A 19,291-nucleotide genomic window follows, 5' to 3' on the forward strand; every position below is an offset into this window, starting at 1 on the left:
CATTCGTTCTTTCTTTTTTAGAGGGATATGTACACATATGCTTGCATATGCTATGCTTATACAGGCATAGAACACTAGGGGAAGAATACACAATAAATTGAAAACAAGGCTTTTCCCTGGAGAAGATACTAGGGCAAGGTGGGAACAATCACTCATTGTCACTATTATCCATTAACTTCTTTTTTACAATGCATGAATTTTTTTTTCAATTAAAAAGGTCGATGAAAGTAAAACATAATGAATACGGCACAAACTAAATGTTGTTGAATGAACGAATGTAGCACTGGGATTTCAAATGTGGCTGTGTCCTGCTAAGCTTGGGAGCAATTAGAGCATAGAAACACTCCCCCAGGGGTACAAGGAATTGCTTCACTTAAAAAAAGAAAGCAGTCATCACCAGCTGCAGCCTGTGGAGGTGCTTCCAGAGGAGGGCGCCCCAGCTGGCACATGGACCTGGCAGGCCAGTTCCACGGCAACTGTTAGAAAGTGTCTCCGGTAGGAAGAGTCAATTCATATCTAGGGGAACATCTATGGGGCTGGAGAAGAGAATGAGTTCTTAAGAAATGAATAACTACAGGGTTGTGGCAAGCTCGTGGCATTTGTCATAGCAGCAGAGCCCAGGATTTTATTTCTGCACAGGGACAAATGTGATACAGTGGGAATGGTCCTGGAGATAAGTCAACATCATTCCTGGCAAGTTACTTACCTCCTCTGGGCCCCAGCGGACTCATCCGTACAAGATGAGTAATAACTCATCAGGGTTATTATACAGCATCGGTGAGAGACCACAGAGCCTCGGGGCAGTGCCCTGGCCACTGGCAAATGTACAGGGCATGGGAACCAACCAACTGGGTGGGTCTAGGGAAGCTTCCTGCCTTCTGTGGGAATCTGTTTTCTCTTCTATAAAACAAAAGGTTTGACTAGCCCAGTGGGTTTAACTTTTCTGAGTGGAAACAGCTTTGAGAAATTGGTGAATGCTTTGGACTGGCAAGTCCAGAAAAATGTACATATGCCCCCTGGCTACCTCAACATTTGCAAACAATTTCATGGGGTTCCTGGATTCCAGGGAACCTTCTGTGGACTCAAGTTGAGCATTCCTGGACTTGTCTCTCTGAATACTAATATTCTGGTCTAAATCCTAGTAATATGATTCCAGGTCAGCTGTATAGATGAAAGCCAGATTAAGGAAGCGGGCAAAAAAGGAAGAAAAAAGAAAGCACACTTAATGTATTCTTGCTGGCATTGTTAGAAGTGTGTGCCTGTGCGCTGGTCTCGAGGTGTTCTCTCATTTTTCCATAGATGACACATCAGAGGGTTAGAGAGGTTGAAAGTTTTAGCTGAAGTCATACAGTTTTCAGAAGGGATTATGTAATCAACTAGTACGAAATGAAATGTACTGGGAGTCTCTGTGCTGGCCTCTGGGTATATAGGGTAGTGAACAAAATAGTTTAGGCTTCTATGCCCACGGGGTTTTCATCATCCAGTAGGGGAGACAGAAGCCGACATTTCTGTAAATTCTTCTCTCTTTCTCTCCTTGGCGAGAAGTTTAGTAGAGAGAGGGCTGAGGCAGTGAATGAAGGAAGATGGGCAGTCAGGAAAAGTCTCTTAGGAGGAGAAGGCATTGATGCAAGGAAGGAGGCAGCCTTTTGAAGAGCTGTGGACAGTGGGGAGAGCGTTCCACTCAGGGAGAAAGCCCTCTGATGCAGGGAAGAATGGTTTATATAGCAGACTGAAATTTGGCCAATGAAGCTGGGACATAGTGGATAAGAGGAAAGGTAGTCACAACTGAGGCCGAGGAAGTAGGCAGAAGCCCGATCACATGAATCCTTGTAGGCTATACTACAGAGTTCAGATTTTTATTATAAGCAGTATGGGGTGATGGAAGCATTTTAAGCTAGCAAATCTAACTTACGTCCTGAAAATACAGGCTGTTTGGTGTAGAGTCAATAACTGAGAAGTAAGAAGCAATGTCTCTATTATCTCAGGGGTGCTCAAAGGGATTGGTGCCACCCTTTGGGATGTTTCAGAAATTTGGGGGACGTTTTGGTTGACAAGATGGTGCTGGGCTCTGTTGGTATTGAATGGGTGGGGCCTGGGGATTCGACATGCTATACGATCAATGAGACATTCCTCCCCAGGGAGGAATTGTCCTGAATCTCGCCTAACTTCTAAATATTCCCACTGGATACGAATGGAGGTGGAAAAGCCTGTCTATAATTAATTGAGTCCAGATCTTAAATCTTTTGTTTACATATTGTTAAAAAGAAAACCAGAGGCCCAAAGTGGTGTCACTTAGGCCTTATTCCCAAACCGGTGCTCAGTACGTAATCTACCTGCAGTTCCAACCTCCCCCAGAAATGTAGGCCTAACATGTCAGTCAGGAATTTTCCAATCAGCACCCATGCATCTGCCCTCTCCATCCTCCTGCAAAGAAAGATGGGGTAATTTGCGAGATAAGACCCCTCACTTTCACCCTGAAGGAAAGCCACCTTGTCAAAAACAATCCTTTTCTTTTGCTAATAATTTTCTTGCCCCATTGGCACATCTCTTTGGAGCCCCCTCTACTTGCAGACGGGATGGAATGCTGCCTTATCCACCAATCATTACCAATGAGAACTTTAATCTTTACTCAGTTGAATTTCTGTAATTTGGAACAATATACACTCAAAGTAATTTTGGCACTTTTCCAGGGAAACCGAGGAAACTTTGTTTCCTTGGTTGATGGTTTCAGGAAATCGGTTCACTGATATGTAAGTTGTTCAGCTTCCACCCTCCACAGCGGATTTTGTGACTGTCACCTGCCTAGTGATTCTCCATATGGGAACAAGGAAAGCATTCCTTCTGTAGGTCTTCTAGTGCAATGGTGCCTGAATTGCTACATTTTTGAAATTGTTTTATTATTATTATTTTTAAGATATTATTTTAAATAATCTCTACACCCCATGTGGGGTTCGAACTTACAACCCTGAGATCAAGAGTCACATGCTCTACCAGCTGAGCCAGCCAGGCACCCTGAAGTTATTTTATTATTAATTCCCTTTTATTTCTCTTTTATATTATGTCACTGTATTGATTTTTAAATTGTCAGGTGGTTAGATTGTTAAATTGTCTGAGGGGCACCTGGGTGGCTCAGTCCGTTGAGCATCTGACTTCGGCTCAGGTCATGATCTCACGGCTGGTGAATTCAAGCCCCATGTCGGCTCTGTGCTGACAGCTCAGAGCCTGGATCCCGCTTTGGATTCTGTGTCTTCCTCTGTCTCTGTTCCTCCCCCACTTGCACTCTGTCTCGCTCTCTCTCAAAAATAAAGACAGACTAAAAAAGAGAAAAAATTAAAAGTAAATAAATAAATAGTCTGAAAGTTTCACTTCAAGACAGAAGGGACATTACAAATCTCTGCTCTAACGGGTGTCTGGGTCTGAGGGTGTTGAGAACCCCTGCTCTGTCTTCTACAATGTGCCCTCCTGGTAGCCCAGATTTAAAGAGGGGAAACTGAGGCTCCGAGAGGTTGAGGGACTGGCCCAGGATCACAAAACCGATGGAGAGTAGGGCCCGGGACTCAAACCTGAAACCAAACTTTTCAGGACTTGGCAGTGCTATCCCATGTGACCGGAGGACACGGCTCTCTGGAGCAACGTGTGATGGGGAGCGCTTACCCGTCCGAGCTCCTTGTCCTCCAAGGCCAGGACCCCTGTGCTCTCTGTGAACAGCTTCACCTTCACAGCGGGCAGTGCATGAGTTGTCGAGAAGTCGCCCTGGGTGCCCCAGCTGCAGAAAGAATCAGAGAGGTCAGTGCGGAGACCTCTGCCTTGACAATGCTACACTCAGCTGCCTTCTTCCTGTGTAGGGGGAACGCAGGGTTAACCCGAGGCAGCACTGGCTGTAGCATCCCCCCTCCCCCTCACCTCTGCTTCAAAGCTGCCAGAGTGACAAAAAGTGTTAATTAACTTGTTAGGCAAATGCAAGACAGATGCTCAGAAAGTTGCCACCGGTCTTCACAGAGCTCTACAAGGAATCACTTGGAATTAGCATGAAATCGAGTTGTGGAGAACTTTTCCCATGCATTTGCAGATACTCACAAACTCTTTCAGGGTAACCACTAACACTTCCTTGTATCCTTTGAATCCCCAGTTCTTGGAAACAGTCTTAGAATTTGAGACCAGGCTTCATTTGGACAAAGCCAACACGTGACTTTAAAATGGGGGGAGGTGGGGGACCCCATTTCTTCTGGCATTCAAAGATGAGTTGTATAGAGTGATGGATGAAGCTCGAAGAGGAGCGGAAGGTAGAAGTGGGAAATGACCTTTCTCACTGGTCTGTGGGAATCTGAGTCTTAAGATCTCTTCAGAGGAGAGCCTGGCTTACCTAGCGTCTGGGTAGGGTGCCAGACTGGGCTGACAGGAGCTGCTGATGGACCCTCAGATGTGGCCTTTCCATGTACTCCTCACTGTTCTCACAGAGCCACACCATCCATTCTGCACCTGAAATCACTGCGATCTTCCAGAAGTGTTCACTGGATTGCACTGAGCGCCTGCCCTAAAGCCTTCCGTGGCACCTATTCCATTGCACTCAGGGTGCAATCCAGACCTCGGGGTGCAGCCTCCCACTCATCTGCTCCAGGGTCATGGGCCTCCGGATGGCACCACCTCAGGGCTGTGGCAGGCATGGTTCCCTCTGTTGGCAATGGCTTCCCCCCACCTGGCTACCTCTTCAGAGCTCTGCTTCAAAAACACTTGCCCAGAGAACACATCCCTCGGTCTCCCAGTCTAAATTTGGTCCAGAGTTAAGCTCTCTGGGAGATACTGTTTAATTTTCTGTCCTAGCAATCACTGGATTGGTAATTATTTATTTTTGTGCAATTGTTCAATAGCTGAATCTTCTGGGTGTTTGTTGGCTTACATGCATACCTTCTACTTAGCATAGTACTTACACATAGAAGACACCTAAGAAATATTTGTTGAAAGAATAGGTGATGCCAATTATACACTCTTTTACAGAACTAGAAGACAGGAATAGATACAGTTTTGCGTAGAGATTTTTTTCACTTTGCCTTATATGATGGCCAATTTCCATAATGGAGAAGATTCATTAAAATATTATTATTACTGTTAAGTTTATTTATGCCTTTTGCGAGAAAAGAGAAAGAGAGAGTGCACACATGTGAGCAGGGGAGGGGCAGAGAGAGAGGAGAGAGAGAATCCCAAGCAGGCTCCCAGCTGTCAGCACAGAGCCCGATGCAGGGCTCAATCTCACAAACCGTGAGATCATGATCTGAGCCAAAATCAACAGTCGAAGGCTTATGCAACTGAGCCACTCAGGCGTGCCTAAAATATTATTTTTTAATGACTCTGTAATATAACACCTTTTAGATATGTCATAATTTATTTATTTAGCCAATGTTCTGCTATTGACACTGGGCTGGACATTACTTTTTTATTTCATCTTTGATTATTTCCTTGGCATAGAGAGCTAGATGGGTGTAAGGGATGCTCCTCTTAGAATGTTCCAGAATTGTGCTCATCGACCAACACTTTCAAGTCTTGGGACACCGATTCCCAAAACGCTTTCCCCAAAAGTGGCAACCATCCTCCCACCGTCCGGGAATGAGTGCAAATCGCAGTGCCTCTTGCCTTCATGGGGCCCCTATTCACTTCTTCTTCTGGCTTACTTTGTCATTGCTGTTTTCATGGGTACTCCTTTGACTAATAGCAGCCTTGAATATTTTACTCGGTGGTGGTTGTTTGTATTTCTTCTTTTGTTTATGATGGGAATGCCTTCTAGTCTCCATGTTGCACTCAAATAAATCCTGTTAACTCAAGGACATGAGGAATCTAGAGAAAGCGGACAAGACAGCGCCAGAAAAATGGAAGTCAAGGGGAACCCAGATGGAGACCCAAGGGCACAAAAGTCACTGAGGAAGCACACTAGTCACGACAGAGAAAGGGAGAAGACATGTGAAAGGAGAGGCGACAGAACAAGAGGCAACAGGTTGCAAACACAACAGTGCAATGTTAGATGTACAGAGAGAAGTTCTGAATTTTGGTCATCAGCTGCGGCAAGCAATCTCCTAAGACAGGGAAGGCATGTACTAGCAAAGGCAACACGACAGGGCGTAGGGTTTTGAATCAGACACCCTTAGTTCAAATCCTGGTTAATCACGTATGAACTGGAGGACTTGGGGCAAGTCATGAATGTCCCTGAACCTCAGTGTGCTCAGCTATAAAATAGCCTCATTTCACAGAGTAGTTAAATAGTAAAGATAAATAAAAGTAGGGGTGCCTGGGTGGCTCATTTGGTTAAGCGTCCGACTCTTGGTTTTGGCTCAGGTCATGATCTCATGGTTCATGGGCGTGAGGACTGCATTGGGTTCTGCAGTGATAGCAAGGGTTCTACTTGGGATTTTTTTCTCTCCCTTTCTCTCTGCCCCTCCCCTGCTCACACATGTTCATTCTCTCTCTCTCTGTCTCTCTCTCTCTCTGAAAAAAAAAAAAACTAAAAAAAAGATAAATAAAAGTAAGGATTAAAAAAAAAAAGTAACTAGCAGGCTTGAAACAGCATGAGAACCCAACGATTTTGGCTACATTCCCTTCCCAATTAGGATATGTAAGATATATTCTAGTAACATGATGATCACTTTTGTGTTATCGATTCGACACATATTTATTAAGAATGTACTAAGTGTCCAACCCTGTGCTGGGCAAACAAGATAGACATTGACCTTCCTACTATACAAGGTAAGCAGTAAAACAGTTATCATCATCCCCATTTCACAGATGAGAAAACTGAGAGGAAACTCAAGATCTTGCCCATTTTATTCCAGTGAATTTTGACCAAGCTGGCTGGAACCCATATCTCTTATTTGCCATGTTATAGCTTTCACTGCTATTACTGTCATAATTATCAGTAACAAGCATTATTAATAATTAGCAATATTGGCAAAAAACACGATCACTAATTTATGATTTGTGCTTAATTGTCCTATAAATCTCTTTGGGCATTTATCATGATTGGTCACAGAGATGAAGAAGATTCCTCCTGGAAACCAAAAGAGTTCCTGGAATGAGATGCATTAATACCAAGCCACAGTGAGGCCTTGATCTCAGTGCCCCGGGGTCCCACACACTCTATCCCTATGATACTGTTGCTGGGACTGGTTTGTAGGGCTTTTCTGGCCTGCTCAGCGGGCACTAAGTCAGTCGGCCTGAAACCCTGCAGCTATCCAAGGATGCTCAGCTCATTGAATGTTCAGCATGACTCAAAGTGTGGGACAGAGTGAGGCCTACAAGACCCTGTCAAGCTGGATGAATTCAAGCCGCTGGATGCTGCCTTGCCAGCCCAGTCCATTGGGACACTGAGTGGCTTTTCCTTCCCACCAGAGCTGTAGCTGTGCTTTTGGCTTCTTCCCACCATGACCCTTGGCTCACCTCAAGTTTTTAGGTCACTGCTGATTCCCAATTTACCCATCATATTTCAAAATGGCAACCCAGCCCAGGGAGAAGGCCAAAAAGTCTCCAGTCTGATCAGGATCGGCTATGGCATTTTCAAGGCCTGCGCAAAATGAAATGTTGGGCTTTCTACTCTAAAAGCAGGAGAAGGTGCCACTAAAGGTACTAAAAGATCAAGTATTTTCATTTCTCAGAGGAGTTCTGCTCAGATGCATGCTCCATTGTCCCATCAAACTTCACCTAACAAACACAGGTTCAGAGACAAAACAGTGAAGAATGTCAAGACAGAAATGCAGAGCATTTAACCAAACATAGGTCTGAGCATGAGGCCTGTGCAGATGCATGGGTCACAGGCCCATGAATAAAGTTCTGAGTCCAATGACACCCAGTCTGACGACAGGCCATGCATTGATGAGAGGCCATGCAGTGGAGATTGGCTATCACTGGCATTGACGTGAACCTTCACCCCTCACTATAGTTTTTGGATTTTGTAAAAATGACTCCTGACTTGTTTTTGTAGATGCTTCCTATTTGAAGAAGACCAAGGGAGATTTAGTTATAAGCACCCTTCCCTCTCCCTTTCCCTTTTTTCCAAAGTCATGGAAATGTCCACTTTTTGTCTTTTTCCAGCCACAGAGAGGCCTGAATATCTTTACAACAAAAAGCTAACATTTATTCAGAGATTACTATGTGGTAAGCCCAAATTCTTCTCTTAAACGTGTTATTTGGTCATACACACATTTTATTCTTTTAAGTTGTCTTAGCCATCTTGTGAAATGCTTATAATTATTACTCTCACAGTTAGAGATAGTAAACTCAGACTCAGACCAGCTATAATGTGTCCAGGATCACACACAGGGAGCAAATGGCCATCTGACTCCACAACCCAGACTCAATGATGGCGTCATATTGCCTCCCTTCCCCGTTCCACCATCTTGCTGCTCTGTGTCTTGATCCAGTGAAATCAGTTACCTTTGTAACTCAAAGGAAGAGTTCTGTTTCAAGATTGACGGGGCCCTAGGCCACTGCGGCTTCTCAGTTTAGATTTATTTCACATGTTCAATATACTTCACAGAGTACTACCTAACCGATAGACAAATTAGCCAGCAGTGGAAGCATCAAAAGCCTTGGCCTTTGGGTGGGTCCACACATCATTAAATGAATCTCTTTCTCATTGTTGCATTCTTCCCTGCTCATTTCTTTTGCTTTGCTGTGCACTGACTGTGGTTATTAAGATGAATGCGTCTTCTTAAACGTTTCCCAGAACGGAAACACAATTGCACTTTGATTTGAAAAGACCAGAGGCTGATAAAATGTATTGCAAGCAGTAGCTGGGGAGGTTAGGTTAACTAACTTCTCACTGAACACAAGGCAGATGAAGGAAAGTGGGTGACTTATCCCTCTGTTGTGACCCCATCATATCTGCCACTATAATCACACTGTGTGGCTAGCTCACAAAAAAGCTAAAAATAGGCACCAATTAGCAAATGCTTAAAGTCTGCCAGGCCCTGGGCTGAGTGCTTTTCATAGATTATCTCATTTAATCCTTCTGATTGCTCTTTGAGATGTACTCTGTTATTATCCCCACTTTATAAATGGAGAAACTAGGACTTGGGGAGGTCAAGTAACTAGTCCAGGGTTTTGGGCTAACACAGAGCCACACTCCAAACTCAGAGTTTCTGACTCCAGGGCCCACGCATGAAACCAGAGAGCTTCACTGCCTCTCAGTAACTCATAGCACAGTATTACAGTGTAGTTCAACTATCCGTGTGTGTACCTGTCTTTCTCTCTAGACGATAAACACCTTGGGGGGCAGGGAACATGGCATGATTTTTTTTAATCTCTTGTACCAAGCACAGGGCCTGGCACACAAAAAATACTTATTTAATGACTAGGAGGAAGTGATCAATTCAGAATAACCGTGTCACCAAATTCAGGGGATTGTGGAGATGCGATGTTTGAGATACCCAAGGGTATGACTGCCTCCTTTAAGCAAAACTGAGAGCTTTGTCTCCTTGGAGATTAGATGATTTTTAGGAGCCCACCAGCTCTCCCAAGTGTACATTGTGGCTGGCAGCACGCGGTGGAGACCCAGCATATGCGACAGGTAGGACAGCACTCTGAGGAGCAAGGTGTACATCCTTCAAGGCCAAGGATGGTTAACTCATGAGGCCAATGCCTGGAAGCAACGTCAATGCCCATTGTTATAATGCTGGAAAGGGCCACAGGTTACAAAATGAACTGTTGTTGCCACTTATGGTCTTTTTAGCCATAAACACACAAGCATACACTATAGAATGCAACTACTCAGAGTGATACCTCCAAATACACAGCAATGTGTATTGAGACAAGTGAGTCCACTTCAAACCAAGTGCCTTTTCCAAGAGGATGGGGCTAAATATTTGAACGGTCCAGCTGACTAACCTACATGCCCTATGTGGCATCGGGTGAAGCTCTGACTTCCCCCGCTGTCAGGATCATACCTCTAATCAGCCCTTCATTTCTCCCTTCATTTAGAAAGCACTTCCTGAATGTCTACCATGTGCAAGTTACTGTGTTGGGATCTGTTGTGGATCCAAAGGTGAATGAGATATCAGTACCTATGGATATCGTATTTTACCTGCAGTGTCACATGCAGAAATGATCACACTAACTAGATGTGAATTTGAGCCTTGATTTTCACATCTTTAAGATATCTTTAAGTTAAAGATAAGTTAAGATAAAGATAAGTTATCTTTAAGAATAACACTGACCCCAGAGGATTGATGGAAGAATAAGTAGGAAATGAGCTATTGCGTATACACTGTTCAATTCAATACCCAGAACATGGAAAACACTAAAATAATATGTCTTCCATTTTAGGATTATGGACCAGGTGTTGGCAAACTATGTTCCATGGGCCAAGTCAAGCTGAATATCTGCTTATGTATGGCTGATGAGCTAAGAATGGTTTTTACATGTTTAAATGACTGAAAATAATCAAAAGAAGAAGAATATTTCGTGACACATGGACATTACACGAAATTTAAATTTTAATGCCTGTCAATAAAGTTTTATTAGGACACACTTACGTTCACCCCTTTACACATCGCCTATGCTGCTTTTGCGCTTCAAAGGCAGAGTTGAGTAGTTACGACAGAGACCATCTGGCCAACAAGCCTAAATTATTTACTTTCTGGTCCTTTGTAGAAAAAGCATGCTGACCCCCGATAGACACAGTTAAATCGCTGGCTCGATCTAATGGGAAGACTTTTATTTTCGTTAGCAGATCCGAAGGAAGTAAGCTCACTAGAGCACATCCATGAATATCAACTGTAAACACGCACTTACAAGGACAGCTCAGCCCATGGTGATTCGATTTGCTGCTCTAAATTCTTCCTGGAGCTCTCACCAGCACTCTTGGTGTACTAGAAGATTGGGGATTGTGTCTCATAGCATTTCAGACACGTGGTGCCCAAATGCTCCTTGCAGATCTACTGGAGCTGGCTGACTCATTTGGTCACACTACATCATTATTAATATCAAATAATGAACATGAGTAGCAGATAATTCATATTTGGGGGGATGGAGATGACTTTTAAAGTCACAGCACATTATTTCTCCAAACCTGTGCCACAATGCCATGGCTTTGAAAGTAAGCACTTTGATCTGGGGGAGAAAATAAGGGAGAGGAATACGCTCGGGTGGAGGGAAGGAGAACTCTACTGCAAAGCAACCTTCTACTGTGTGTTTGGAGAGCATCTGCTTCATTGCAGTCACATCTCTGTTTACTATTTAAAGCCTCTTATTTGCGGAAGCCTCCTCAGACCATATGTTATCAACAAATGTTGCTAATCAAATACACACAGTAATTTTCATTAGAATTTCCTCCACCCTACCCCCCCCATGAACAAAAAACAACATTTGCCACAAAGGGAATATACCTCCCAAAATGACAGTAAACATCCACTGCAAACCTTTGACAACAGAGTGATATTTACGAATGCATATGTGAATAAGCCAAGACAACACATCCACTTTAGGCAAATAAGGACCCTTGGAGAATTGGATTTTGTGCAGGTTGGTCTTGGGGGATGATGTCACTAGTTGCCATGGCAATGCTCAGCATAAGGCCATAATTCATGCCATGCAGACTGGATTTGCATTTACTCAAGGTATATGGCTCATGTGAGCTGGGTGTTAAATTGGTGTGGTTCTTAAAAATTAACTGTGAGCTTTAACAAGGGAGAATTGTCATTTCAGGGAATGAAAGTGCCTTGGTCCTGTTGCTAAGAGGGAAAGTTAATAATTGCCTGGAGACAACTGCATTAACATCTTCTGGCCTGCCTTTCAGGCAGACGGCATGATATTCCATGCCAAGTGAATCAATTGTGCCATCGCAGTGTGTCTCATGCAAACTAATTGATAGGATGTGATTCGGGGCCTTTCATGTACCAGAAAAGCTAAACTACCTCTTATCTACATAAACGAAGCATTTGCTTTGTAGAAACTGGGTTGTCTGCGAGGCGGAGAGATGTAGGCTCTGGTTCGCCTACTTGACATTTCCACTGGAAAGTCTCCTCTCCAGGAATCTGAAATCAAATATATCCAAACCTCAGCTTTAGCTTTCTTCCCTCACATCTGTGCCTCTAAGACTTCCCCAGCTTAGCCAAAGCAACTGCCAGACGGCCAGACATCATTCTTCTTTTCTCCTCTTCACCCCATGTCCATTTTGTCACCAGATTTTTCATACCTCTTACATTGATCACACATTGCTACAGAGGAAAATAAATCAAAAAAGGGAGGTTGGAAGTGCCAGAAAGAGGGTGGGCCAGTGGGGTATTAGCAGATGTGATGGAAGCAGAGGCTTGGAATGTGCTTGAGTGGTTGGGCTTACTCTCCAGGGCCTCTGTCATCACCATGAGCAGAGCTCACCCCAGGTAGCTGTTTTCACTCCAACTTGCATCCAAGATGCAGGGAAAGGGCGTGAACCCAGCCCACGGTGAGGAGCCAAGACTAATCAGACCCACGTCTTGAAGCAGAGCCACCCAGGCGAGCCTGGCACGAATTAGCCAACCCAGTAATTTGCAGATGAGTGGATGAAATAAATGACTATGGTTTTACGTCATTGAGTTTTGAGACAGTTTGTTACATAGCAATAGCCAACTGATACAGTGCCTTTATTTGGTACTTAATCACGTCATCCTGGTTCTACTCTATGTCCTAAAGTTTGGTCTGGAGTCATCAGGTAGAATAGCATATCCTGGAGAACCCAGACACAACTTATAGTCCTTTCATACTATTAAAAAATCTATTGCAGTCACTCAAAAACACCTGCTGAGTGACGTTGCTGCCTTGGAAAAATAGTTCCCAGCTCATACATATGTCCTCAGAAAGCAGCCTCCCTGTTTGCCAGTCTCTCCACAGTATGAGAACTGGACTGAGGCCTGATTGTGCTGATTAAGGCTGCCAAAAGCACTGTCCAGGTTCCTCTAATGAGCAAGAATGTCAACACCTCCCAAGACCAAGGCAGGCAGCCAATGTCTCTCAAACCACTTGCGGTCAAGTGCTCCCAGGGGAAGCCCTCGCCACATCAAAGGTGCCCCCGATTGAGCCTCCCACATGGAAAGCAATGACCATGAAGACAACCTCAGCAGCACTTGAGTGCCCCCAGTATTTGTGGCTCTGATTGAGTTGGCCCCCAAGCTGGGGGGGAGCACACAGAGGCAGCACTTGGGGGGTTCAGTCATGACCATTCAGAGGTTTGGCTGCCCTCCATGCAGCCAGCCCCATCCTGTGAGACCTCCCAGTTGCCTTTGATGGAGGGGATTATGGGAACTGTTGTTGGTTTTGCTTTCATGGGCTGGGTTCCCATCATCCCACAGAGAAGGATCCCTGAGGACACTGTTGTAAGCCATGCTTGTCTTTTCCCCTGGGACTGCCTTGTGGATTTGTTCTTTTTTTTTTTTTTTTACCCCCTCTGTTTAACATTTATGAGAAACCACTGGGAGTGGTCATGAATGCCAGGAGTCTCAAAGGGAAATGGTGAATGGGCCAGCTGGCCAAACGCCCTTCAGTACAGACTGAGGTCTGAAAGCATTGGGGAAGTTGCTCTTGAAGCCAAATGCATGGCATCGGCCCCATGTGGAGCCAGAGAGTTGTCCTTCAGAAATGACAAATCTGAGTTGTAGAGAACTATCACCACTACTCAAGCGGATCATGGTATATGACACCATCTCAGTAGAGTGAAAATACCGCCTATGTTCCCAGTCAAACCTGGCTCTCCTTGCCTTGGCCAGCAGGGTCCTCCACAAGGCCTTGCTATTCTTACTTTGGGACTCCCACCCAAACAATGTTAAACATGCTGAAGGGACTCCAAACCACCTTGTAAAAAATGTACAAAAACCTGGATGAAATTGAATTGAATCGCAATCGACTAGGAGACGTAGGTTAAATTTAAGAGACATTTAATCCAAGATTATTTTTGATTTTGCAGTTTTCTTTAAGAGTAAATACATTTTCTCGTGAGGTTTAGATAGTTTCCTAGGCTCTTGAAAAATATTGAGCTAGGCACTGTACCTACTGGAATCTAGCAAATAAGATGACTGCCAGGCTAGATATCTTGGGCCCAGATGTTATCTAACATATCATGACTGACATCGGTTTTCACTCTGAAATAAGAAATGTGAAGGCTCAGTGATTGACTGGAACCAAAATGAACTCTAATTTCCTTTACTTCCAACTTGCGTATGTTCCTAATAAAATGAGTTTCACGCCCTTTGCCCCAGTAAAGTAAGTGCACAGGTATTATGCCATACACTTCGGCCTGTAAGGTCCGTGTGTTCCCGATGTCTCAGTGCTAGGGAGACATAAACTTACAAGAGAGTGCTCAACACCCCGTGCCTGGAATACCCAAGGCAAAGGCCCATCCTTCAGCTCTGGACTAAGTTTTCTCACATGCTAAGGATTTGACAGTAACAAAACTTGCTTCCTTTAGCCCCCTGGGTAGATAATGGTTGTAAAAACCTTTTAGTGCTTCTAAGGCCCTTACAAAAGTTAGTTATCTGCTCACAGTGGAGACTTTGTGGTTTGGTGTTTTTTTGTTTTGTTTGTTTTTTGTCCCATCAGCATGACTGCTCACTTCCTGCACCTTCCCTTCCTTGTTTAGAGAGGTGTGCAAGGCATACAATAAAATCAGCTTGGAACTCGTCAGATTCTGAGTGCCCCTCGATTCCTGCTGTTCTTGTGAGGTATTCAGTATTGCTTTTTATGGTTTCCACCTCATTTAGGCTCAGTGCTTGGAAAGTCAAGTGGCAGAAAAGAAAGCCAGGTGCCCCTTGTGAGAAAATCTGAAGATACCGTGGTTAGAAATGTGGGCCCCTCTACAGTCGTATGGAATGGTTTGAATCTTGGCTCCTTCCCTGAGGAGTTGTGTGATTGTAGGCAAGAGGCATAGCCTCTCTGAGCCTCAGTTTCCTCATCTGTAGGCTGGAGATAAGCAAAATTTATTTAGATAGCTAAATAAAAGTTAGCTGCTGTTATGAACAGGGTGGGGTCCTAGAGGCGACAGGGGTTCAAAAGGAACTTTAGAAAGCCTAGTGGTTCAATTTGGGGGCTATCTCAAGTTTAACCATGACTGAACTTGTATGACTGAACTTCTAAAAAAGACCCTTTCTTTGGCATAGCCGGGTTGTAGGACCAACCACAGACCATTAAATTCTATGCATGTCGATGGACATGTTTACAGAGGTTTATTAGCAGGATAACTATTTACAATCATTCAAATAGCAAGTGTAGTGTGATTACTTCTCTGGTTCTCCTCCCACCTCACTGGCCATACCTCCCCAGACCCCTTTGCTGCTTCTCCTCCTCTTCTCTCTAAACTTTATTACACCCAGGCCTCAGTCTGCAGACCTGTTCTCCGTCCACAGCAGTGGTTCTCAGTGGGGGCTATTTTGCTCCCCTCCTCTTCCCCCAGATACAGGTGGCAATGTCTGGAGACATTTTTTCACAGTCACGACTGTGGTTGGGGGGGTGTGAACTGCCACTGGTATCTGGATAGGAGCCAGGGATGCCACACAACATCCTACAGTGAACAGGACAGTCCCCAGCAATGCAGAATTGGCCAGGTCAAAATGTCAAGAAGCTGAGGTTGAGAAATCCTGGTCTACACTGACCACTCCAGTGGTGTCAGCGGGTGCTCCAACTTAACATGCTTAACACTCAACTTTTAACCTTCACCCAAAATCCAAATTGGTTATTCCTGGAGTCTTCCTCAGATCGGCAATTGGCAACTCCCTCCTTCCAACTGTTCTGGAGTCATCCGTGACTCCGGCGAGTCTGTTGGTCCTATCTTCAAAGTATAGGCATAATCTGACCACTTCTCACTGCTCCACTGACCCCCTTGCACTGATGGTCCAAGTCATATTATTTCTCCCTTGGTTTATTCCAATAGCCTTCGGACTCATTTTCCTGCATTTTCTGTGGGTCCTGCATGCCCCCAGAAGCTGGAGTGGTCCTTTAATATGTAAATCAGCTATGATCACTCCTCTGCTCAAAACCCTCCTGACACTTCCCCATCTCAGTCAAAATAAGTGACAAAATCCTGACGATGTAAGTTGGATCTTCACTGCCTCTGACCTTGTCACTTTCATTGTTGTTCACTCAGTTCCAGCCACACCAGTCTCTTCATTGTTCTTTAAAAAATTCTAAACATACTTCCACCTGAGGGTCTTTGCACTTGAGGCTTCCTTTGTCTCAAATGCTCCTCGTCCAGTATTGTGCAGGAGTCAGTCTCTCAGCTTCTTCTAGGCTCTGCCCTTCTTTTGAACTCTCTCCTGACTGTCTTGAATAAAAGAGTATCCCCAGCAATCCTTAGTCTCCCTCCCTACTTTATTCTTCTCCTGAGCACTTACTGCCATCCAACATGTATTTTTCTCTTGTTCTTGTCTGTTTATTGACTGTGAAAAAGAAGCCAAGCTCTGTGAAGGCCACAGGCTTTTGTCTGCTTTTGTTCTCTGCATATCTGTATCTAGACTTATAACTGGCACATCGCAGGCATTTCATAAATATTTGTTGAATCAATAATCAATTTTGAGACGGTGATATTTGCGAGTTTTAACGTCAGAATAATTTTCATTCAATATAAATAGAATATTCCAAGTGTATTAGGCCAGTGGGGAATCTGTTCTTTGCCACTTCTATGTTGTGTAACCATGGGAGGCTACTTAAAGTCTTTGGGCCTCGGCTACCTCGCGTGAAAACTCACCAGAGTTTCAATTTCTAAGTTGTTCTGAGGTTAAATGAAATAAAGGCATATAAAGTATTTGGTATTGTGTCTGTAATACACAAAGCATTGAAAAACTAGTAACAGGTGCAGTGGTGGTGATGGGGCTGTATGTGGGATTTTCTCCAGTCTGTACAGAAACCCACCAAGAATTCCCCCTGTAACTGCCCAGTTTCACAGACTCTTTCTGAATGTCCCCATCTGCCTCTTCCTTATCCATCCATAGCTAGAATTCTAGGCTAGGTCCAGGGTCCTCCAGGCTTCTGAGCCCCCTGATGCCACTTTTTTTAATCCGAAGCAATTCAATAGATAAGGGACCTAAGTGCTGAAGGACAGTATTATATCTATAATGGAGATGGGTCAGTGGGTGCTAGGCAAATGACTTTTGCCCTGTGCTTGGTAGATGAGAGGCGGGAGCAATAATACAGAAGTGGGGACAATAGAAAATTGACGGGGCAGCTTCCCTTGCTGATTTCTTTGAGTTTCCCAGTGCATGAGAGCAGGTTTATCGATTTAGCTTCAAAAGGGCTCCTTTGTTGTTGTCGATGTTGTTGTTTGTTGCTTTTTTTCATCTGTTCATTCATTCACAAATTCACTCACCTGCCCAATCTATGTTGAGCACCCTATGTGCCAGGTGCTGTTCTGAGCTCAGGGCAAAGCCCAATGAATAAGACAGAGAAGGTCGTTGTACTCATGAAGACAACTTAATCAATAAGCATGGTGATATCTGAAAACAATAGGACCTATGAATATAGTAGAATGGTTCATGACCTAGAAAATGGCAGGGGCAGGGCTGTACTAGGTGCTTGGTCAAGGGACATCCTGTCTGAGGACGTGATGCTTGAGCTGAGACCAGAGAGGAGGAATCTCCATCAATGTGCTCAATTTCTCCTCTGTTCCCTCCTTTAGCAAAGTAAAGGGAGGACGGGGTTGGGGAATCACAGCTTCAAACCAACAGAAGGGAGGGACCTAAATTCTCAGTGTGCACTTTACCTCTGGCATCCAGCATCTTGAAAATATTCATTGGGTAGAAGAATGAGTCTGGTTGGATATCCACTCTCCCTTCCTCATTCCCTTTCTCTCTCTCTCTCTACCTGTCTCTCTCATGCTCTTTCTCAGTCTCCAGAGGTCCATGGGAGAAGATGTGAGCATGAGTTTACTTAGCAGACGTTATAAGCAAGGTCTCATGATGAAATCGGTTCAGAAAACACTGGCTAAAACAAAAACTGGTTCCTTTCTGCAGGATTTCTCGGAGCTTTTATTATGCTAATGTATATTCTGAATCTTTACGAGGGGCCCTAGCATACAACATTTCCCAAACTTATGTGACTATAGAAACTTTTTCCCAAAGAGGTTCATGAATGGCTAGAGGGTAGTGGTAATATCTTGAGAAACTGCACAAAACTGACCAATACACCAAGGAAATTCTTGCTGGCTAATAATGTCATTCTGGATTACCAAGGTCATCTCCTACGAATGTTGGGGCCAGAATGTCCTCCTCTTGTCCTAGTATTGGTGTCCTGGTACAAACTAGTTATTACTATGTAGCAGAAAGTAATGAAACCACTTAAAAGGCTTTGTTAGAAAGACAGAAGGCAGGCCATTCAATGTGCTGTGGGTGATACTGCTGGTAGAAAAAGAGAAGATAAAGGAGAGACCTCTCTCTATTTTTTCTCCCAACTCTTCTCTCTCCTTCCTGAGTTAACACCAATCACCATGACCATGAGAGAACACCCTTTCCCTGCATCCTAACTCCCTACCTGCCACAGGGGCAGGGCTTGGGGGAAATCTCAAGTTGTTATATTCTACGCTGCACAATGCAACCATTTTAACTATTAATCACCACCATGGTCATCAGTTCAACCCCAGAGCTACCATTTACTGAGCACTTACTATGAGCCAGGCAATGTTCTGCATGCTTTCCACTATACTGTCTCACTTAATCCCTATAGTGATGCTGTGGGGGTGATGAGTAAGTCCTGTTTCACAGATGAGGAAACTGAATCTTAGAAATATTAAATAACTTGACAAAAGTCACATGTTTGCTAAGTGGTACATGTGACTTCCTCTTCCTGATGTTTGAGTCCCATTCTTAGCCATTTTACTCTGATGACTTCATTGTAGGATCTCAGGTGGGGTCAACAGACCCTAGAGTGCTCCACACATGTGGGTAGGTGGAAAGGTGGGCAGGCAGTGGTCAGAAAACCAAGGTGAGCTGAGTTCCGTGAGCCCCTGCACCTTTCAACTTCTTCTCCAAAAGGTAAACTTTTGGCTCCTCTTTGCAACATCAGTGTCTGAGCTATGATACAGAAATTCTCATAATTAAGAAGCACAGATCTCAAAAAGAACAGTAAAGACCACTACTTTAATGAGTGATCCTTGTTGATCATGTTGACGATTTCCTGAAGGTAAAGAGCCAAAGATCTGGCCGTTGTTTGCGAACGCTTTGTACCTCGGTAGGCATGAAGCTTAGCTCCTATTCCTCATCTCCATCACCTTCTCAGATCAGTATTTGTTGCCTGACCTTTGTATGCATTTCTGTTTGTGATCCCTTACAAGGAGTCTCTGGCAGAGGAGTAATGT

At 44.2% G+C, this 19,291-nt stretch overlaps 1 protein-coding gene across 19 annotated transcripts in view; it reads right to left on the reverse strand.

The window, feature by feature from the left end:
- The window catches only part of CADPS (calcium dependent secretion activator), a 476,583-nt gene that overhangs the window by 189,953 nt on the left and 267,339 nt on the right, over nt 1-19,291 (reverse strand). For all 19 annotated transcript variants that reach the window (XM_053898015.1, XM_053898017.1, XM_053898018.1 and 16 more), the window contains exon 7: nt 3,655-3,766. In XM_053898015.1, coding sequence (XP_053753990.1) covers nt 3,655-3,766 — 112 coding nt within the window. The remainder of the gene's footprint in view (nt 1-3,654; nt 3,767-19,291) is intronic.

This window comes from Panthera pardus, unplaced genomic scaffold (assembly GCF_024362965.1).
Source record: "Panthera pardus isolate Hobbes unplaced genomic scaffold, ASM2436296v1 HiC_scaffold_8, whole genome shotgun sequence".
Classification (NCBI taxonomy): Eukaryota; Metazoa; Chordata; class Mammalia; order Carnivora; family Felidae; genus Panthera; species Panthera pardus.